The sequence below is a fragment of the Mesitornis unicolor genome, unplaced genomic scaffold, assembly GCF_000695765.1.
Source record: "Mesitornis unicolor isolate BGI_N332 unplaced genomic scaffold, ASM69576v1 scaffold2010, whole genome shotgun sequence".
NCBI lineage: Eukaryota > Metazoa > Chordata > Aves > Mesitornithiformes > Mesitornithidae > Mesitornis > Mesitornis unicolor.
The window spans coordinates 202171-208906 of record NW_010157375.1 but is presented as its reverse complement, the minus strand read 5'-3'; the positions used below and the strand labels follow the sequence as shown (position 1 = coordinate 208906).

The window sequence follows — 6736 nt, the reverse complement described above, 5'->3', positions numbered from 1 at the left end:
CAGCCCGCGGCGGCAGGATGCGGGAGGGGAGCGCGGGCGGCCGCGGCGCGGAGAACCGGACGGGCGGCGAGCCCCCGCTGCACCTCTTCCCCGCGCCCGTGCTCACGGGCATCACCGTCGCCTGCGTCCTCCTCTTCGTCATCGGGATCATCGGCAACCTCATGACCATGCTAGTGGTGTCGCGGTTCCGGGACATGAGGACCACCACCAACTTCTACCTGTCCAGCATGGCCTTTTCCGACCTGCTCATCTTCCTTTGCATGCCCCTAGACCTCTTCCGCCTCTGGCAGTACCGGCCCTGGAACTTTGGAGACCTCCTCTGCAAGCTCTTCCAGTTCATCAGCGAGAGCTGCACCTATTCCACTATCCTCAATATCACTGCCCTCAGCGTGGAGCGGTACGTAGCTGTCTGCTTCCCCCTTCGAGCTAAAGTCATCATCACCAAGGGGAAGGTCAAGCTGGTCATCCTCTTCCTCTGGGCCATCTCCTTCATTAGTGCCGGACCCATCTTTGTCTTGGTGGGTGTCGAGCATGAGAACGGGACAAACCCCCAGAGCACCAACGAGTGCCGAGCCACGGAGTATGCCATCCGCTCGGGGCTCCTCACCATCATGGTCTGGACCTCCAGCATCTTCTTTTTCTTGCCCGTGTTTTGCCTGACTGTGTTGTACAGCCTCATCGGAAGGAAGCTCTGGAGGAGAAAGAGAAAGAACATCGGTCCAAACGCTGTCATCAGGGATAAGAACAACAAGCAAACTGTGAAAATGTTAGGTATGACTCTTTGTGCTGTTTTAACAAAGGATGTGTGTGGCTTGTGTGTGTGTGCGTGTGTGTGTGTGTGAGAGAGAGAGAGAGAGAGACTGGGAGAGCTCTGGTGGTTCACTGTAGTTACTTCCCAAGGAAAGCATTTGTTGAACAGGTTCCATGCAAAAGGCTACACCTCAAGGTATTAATAGAATAACTCTTCCTCTTCCTTTGACTTATTTCTAACTGGTTTGAGCTGAGGACTCGCAAACAGTTAAACAAATGTTAATAACAATCACCGACAAGGACAAACACTACAGTTACTATTAGCTGGTGCCCTGGAGATTTTTGAACATTTTTGCTCTTTGGTTGTGGATACGGATGTTATTTACAAAAGGATAGTTTATTTGATTTTTAAACAAAACTAAACCCTTCTCAAACCACCAAGTTGAGCTGCAGACTGAGCAAGCAGGGCATGATGTGCACTTAGTTTCATATGAAAAGGGTATCAAGGTTTTAGCAATTTGGGGTTATTTACTAGCAAAACTGTGTAAGCTTTTGAAGATTAATCTGCATTTTTATATTAGCAAAATACCAGGATGTGCTGAACAGGGAGCACTGTGTCTTCTTCGAGGTCTGTGATCCTGTAAATTCTCACTGGCTTTAAGAAAACAGGAGCAAGACAACAGACACTGTCATTCCTAACTTTATATATTTACATTGCTAAATGATTTAAACAGCAGTTACTGCTGGCACATGGAAACACAGATTTTAACACATTAAGTCGGTGCATGTGGTGCATGATGCACAAAACCAAAAAAGTTGTTCTGCAGTTCAGTGGCTGAAAACTGCAGAATCCTGCTGCTGCTGTGTACTTTTATTCAAGCAAGAAGTCCTCCGCAGTGCCCATCATCCTGAGGATTTCGGTGGGGATGAGATGCTTTGCATGAAGAAGGTTTCATGGGCAACAGTTCTGCTGTGCTCGTCGCAGCCGGGTTGAAGTGGTGGGCTAATGAGCTAGACGAAGAGGTGGCAGGGCGTCCTAAGTACCTTAATTATTAAATGAGAGCCTAACTGATTTTTGTTGTTCATGTCCTACTTTATTACTATGGAACAGCAGGAGGAATAATGAAACCTTTTTTTGCCCTTTCAACTACATTTTATGATCAATAGAATTACTTCAGTCTGGTAAGCGTGACCTTGAAAGTAATTCATCATTTACACTTCTAGAGTTTCAGGGTTATGAATCTCTACCTACAATAAGAAAATTACTAGCATATATTATTACCACGTTTATATTTCTGTATACTTGACCATAAAAAATTTTGAAATAATAGCAGTTTATTTCTGCCCTGAAGTATTGCTGCAAGCATTACAATGTTTCAGACATTTTTTTTTTCTCTTTCGCAAGGTCTAAGAGCAGCAAAGCAGTGGCAAGACTGGCCTCTGACAGAGAGCCAGTGCTCTCTGAATGGTAACAGTCTGGTGTCTGATGGAAAGAAAAGAAGTTAAGTAAGGGTTCGGTATGAGCAGATGCTCAGTACAGTCTGCTCTCTGTTTTAATGTTCTGCTTAAAATTTAGAAGGCACTTTCTAAGACTTTAGCAAGTCATGGAACATCAAGTAAATGGGATTAGCATCAACACTTCTTGTAGTGAAAGGTTATGCTTCTAGGTCTGTAATTAAACACCTAATGTATAGCCTGGCTTGCAAAGGAGCTACCATAGCACCTTCCTAATGAAATCAACATGCTTCTGCATGCGTGAAGATTGAACTGTCAAAAGCCTGACTAGGGATATGCACGCCTACATGTGAAAACATTGACTATGCTTAAAATCCTGGTCATAATGACCATCATGGTAATATTCATTGCATGGATTAAACTCCACTTGTGAGCTAGGGAAACATCTGAGTATTGTAGATGAAGATACCAAGGCAAAATGGAAGTGGTTGGCTCAAGAAAATGCAGAGCTGGAAAACACAGCCTGAAGCTCAGCTCTGTGCTTTAGCGTTCACTGTAAGTCCTGCATAAGAATCCATTTAAACTTGGGAACCCTCTTTGCTCTTTCAATTTTATTATACACTGTGGCTTGAGCAAGTGGGATTGCTAACAGGAGAGAACAGGTTAACTGTTAAAAAAATGCTTGAGAATGTAAATAAACCTTGCTTGAGTTTTCTGGATTTTCTCTCTGGTATATTAATAGCTACACTCAAAGCAATATGTAAAATATTAAAGGTCAATAACACACAGGAAATGAACAGAAAATGTTTCCATTTCTCTAGGATGGGATTTCAGATTAGCTAGTGTAACACACATTTCTGTTATTCTACACACAATATATTTACATATAAATGCATCCATAGTGATAGTATAAAATCACAGATATACTATATAACTATATTTCTGCAGTTATATGCTATATATTTAGTTTTACTCTTCTTGGAGTAACTCATGTTCCAAAAACTGGAGGGGTGCACCACTCTTCTGTTCTTACCTTGGTGCTTGGGCTTTACAAGTCCACATTCAGGTTGTTTGTTTTATTTTTGGAGACTTTGCCTTCAGTAATTTTGCTTCCCAGTGATTACATTCTTCATTATAAACCACAGTGTTGAGCCTATCACATTCTATAAAATTTGCTATTGTTAAACACTTCAGATGATAGATTGTTATGCTTTCTGTCACCATTTTGATTCTATAATTCTCTATTTAAGAAAACATAGGTTTTACAGATCAGAAGTTTTATACATCAGATTTAGTTGTGCAATATACAGGCACAACTAATAGATATTTATACATGTTTAGATATGATCAGTGTGTATTAAGTATTGCTAACTTACACTCTCAGAGAAGGTACTGAAAGACACAAAACCGAAAACTTACAGGACACATTTTCATATGTTGTGATTAATCTGTTAAAGAAATAGATTTTTAAAATAGGATTTTAATCACCCATATTTTAATACTCATACTTAACACAATTTCTTCTGCTGTTTTTGTTTTAGTTGTGGTGGTATTTGCTTTCATACTCTGCTGGTTGCCTTTTCACGTAGGACGATATTTATTTTCCAAATCCTTTGAAGCTGGATCCCTGGAGATAGCCGTGATCAGCCAGTACTGCAACTTGGTGTCCTTCGTCCTCTTCTACCTTAGCGCAGCCATCAACCCCATCCTTTACAACATCATGTCCAAGAAGTACCGGGTCGCCGCTTGCCGCCTGTTTGGACTCAAACCCCTGCCAAAGAAAAGACTTTCCAGCACGAAGCAAGAAGGTTCGCGGGTTTGGACAGAGTCGAGCGTTATTACATGACACGAGATTTCCCGCGCCAGAGCATCACTTACCGGTATCCCCCAGAAAGCCATAATGAAAGAGGATGTGAAACACAAATAGCGATGTTAAAGCCGTACTTTTGTCATCTTTTGGGACTGCTGAAAGATGTAATGTAGGCAGTTACAGATTTAGAAAAGAACAACTAAACTTTGAGACTATAAAAGGAGGCATGTGATCGTAGAATTTGGTAACACTCAAGTATTATTTCTCTGCTGCTCTTGCCCATGATTTTTTAATATTGACTTTGGCAGGAGAGCTAGGCTTGACCATCCTTCACAGGCAAAGGTAGCCCAGTTCACTTGAGGGTTTGCATGACTTCAGTAGCAGCTAATTTGAGCCAAATTTTTCCAGAGTTACTTTTAGTTTTGCTAAGAATTTTGCTAGCATATAATTGGACCCTAGAGAGAGAAAATTGAATTGCCTTCTTGGAGTAGTAAACATGGAATTTGATACACTTTTCATAATCTTGATTTTTAAATAAACTAACATTTTTCTCTGAAGGAGGAAAATTATTTCTTAAAAAAGAAAAGGAGAAATAAAATGGGTACTTTTTAAGCACGCTAAAATTAAATGACCTTCATGTCATACCCTAGTAGAAAGCAAATTAAAAAAATACCTTCACAGAAGTGGCTTAGAACATGACTGTACTGAAATATTTTTTAAAATATATTTCAGTGGGACAAGGACAGTGCTGACTTCAGGACTGCAGTGATGCTATAAAAATATGGAATGCAATTTCCCACCAAAGTCGTTTTTTTTACTAGCTAAATCATCCGTACTTCTTCTGTTTAGCTTGACTGTGAACAACTTCATGCATTTGAACTTGGAAGCTTTTAGCTGTTTCAATATTTGTAGCAAGTCTGTGGTTGCCTGTCCCTATGCCCCACACCACCGTGTCCCCAAAGTCTGCTAAGGACAAGTCTCCAGCCTGTAAAACAGCCCTTGGTTCTGTTTAAAGCATATCAGCCGCTTACCAGTACCACATATCCCCAGAAAGCCCAGTGTGCGGTTGTACTGGTTTGCTGCAGCATCAAATTCAGAAAATTTTTTAACCAATATGACCTGAAAAATAGAAAAATCTGCATTAAAACACACAGGCAGATGCATTCTCATACTTGATTTATAAAAAAATCTTAAATTAAATTGATTTTTATAACTCAAGTATGCCATAAAAAAGTGAACCAGAAGAATTTCCATCCTTTACGCTACTAATGTCTTACATTGCAGCTATAGTCACACCAACACGCAGATTCTGTGGTCCAGCTAACAGAGCTTCGGAGCATGCACATGCAATAGCAGCTTTCTATTTTGGTCTCGTATTTATTACCAGCTGGGCCACAGCTGATTCTCCATAATGAATTGTCTGTTAGCAAAAGGCCTGCTGCCTCCAAACCCCCGTTAATGCTGACAGGCCATTTTCCACCTGTTGCACCTTTCGCTGATGGTGCTGCTCAGGTGTAACTCAAAGGAGAATTTGGGCTCTTCTGTGTTTTCTGTGACTTTTACAGCACCCAGTGCTTTGGCAGGGCCAAGGGAGCAATTGCTGCCCCTCGGGTGGCACCTGAGCCTATCTCAGTGCCAATCTCAGCAAGCACAGGTTTGATGTATACAAACCTGTAAATTAAGGGTCAAACGAGCAGCAGCGCTGTGGTGTCATCTCCCATTTAATCTCTAACCATGACCGCTTTGTTATCCATTTTGTTCCCTCGCACATTGACTTAAAAAACAGATCAGATGGCAGATGTCATGCAACTCAGGGAAACAAGAACTTCGGGAATCTTGCAAGGATTGTGAAGATGCAAGCTCACTGATTACATGTCTGTGTAAATGAACCGATCACAAGCCTGGCGTCACATAACTGTTTCAAATCTCAGCTGTGCCTGTGGTATTAAATGTGTAAAAGAAATAAAGCGATGAGACCCTTTATAACTCTACCGGGCTGATGGAGGCTGTGGCGTGACTGCACCCGGGCTGGAGCACCTCTCCTTGCCTCGTGGGAGCCAGGCACAGCAGGGTTGGCCCCCCCATGGTGACAGGATGGGGTACGAAACGGGCACCAGCATCACCCACAGCAGGCGAGACTTCACGGGCTTGCCCTGTGAAGGGCAAGGGGCAAGTAAAACCTGTGTCTCAGTTGTAGGAAGCAATTCTGCATTGCCAGGATGGTCCCACAGAGGTGTTTACCTTGCAGAGAAGCTGCATCATCAGGTTTTAATTTTTTTCCCAAACACAGATAACTTACTTGATCTATGTTTTGGGGGTTTTTTTTGGAAATTTTTTATTGTTTTGGGTTTTGTTTTGTTTTTCTTTCTGTCTTTTGTTTATTTGTTTGGGTTTTTTTTGTTTTTTTATAAATCAGAATAACTGTACCATTAAAGTCCTGTGTAGACATACTTAATTTCTGCATACAAACTATAAACATAAAAATAACTTCATTCAATCTAACCCTTCATCAGGAGAGACTGTAAATTTTAACTGTACCAAGACTTTGAAATCACCACAACTTTGTGTATAGAAGAATTTAAAACATTTAAGCTGAGGTCACAAAAGCCAGAAAGAAGGGTCCTGGCTGCTCACTGCGGGGCAGGAGAGGACTTATCCCTTCCTTCTCACTTAGGAAAAGAACTTGTTTCTTCTGGAACTTCTTCTGGAAGTCATTGGACA

At 41.6% G+C, this 6736-nt stretch overlaps 1 protein-coding gene across 2 annotated transcripts; it reads left to right on the top strand.

Moving 5' to 3' along the window:
* The first annotated feature begins 6 nt into the window (after positions 1 to 6).
* GHSR (growth hormone secretagogue receptor) lies at positions 7 to 4298 on the top strand. Of its 2 annotated transcripts, none has more exons than XM_010179707.1 (2): positions 7 to 771; positions 3795 to 4298. In XM_010179707.1, the coding sequence occupies exons 1-2, from the start codon at positions 18 to 20 to the stop codon at positions 4049 to 4051; spliced, it is 1011 nt and encodes a 336-aa protein (XP_010178009.1). In that variant the 5' UTR covers positions 7 to 17; the 3' UTR covers positions 4052 to 4298. The 2 variants fall into 2 exon arrangements, with proteins under 2 accessions (XP_010178009.1, XP_010178001.1); XM_010179699.1 differs by having other exon boundaries at positions 3747 to 4298.
* The last annotated feature ends 2438 nt before the right edge of the window (positions 4299 to 6736 follow it).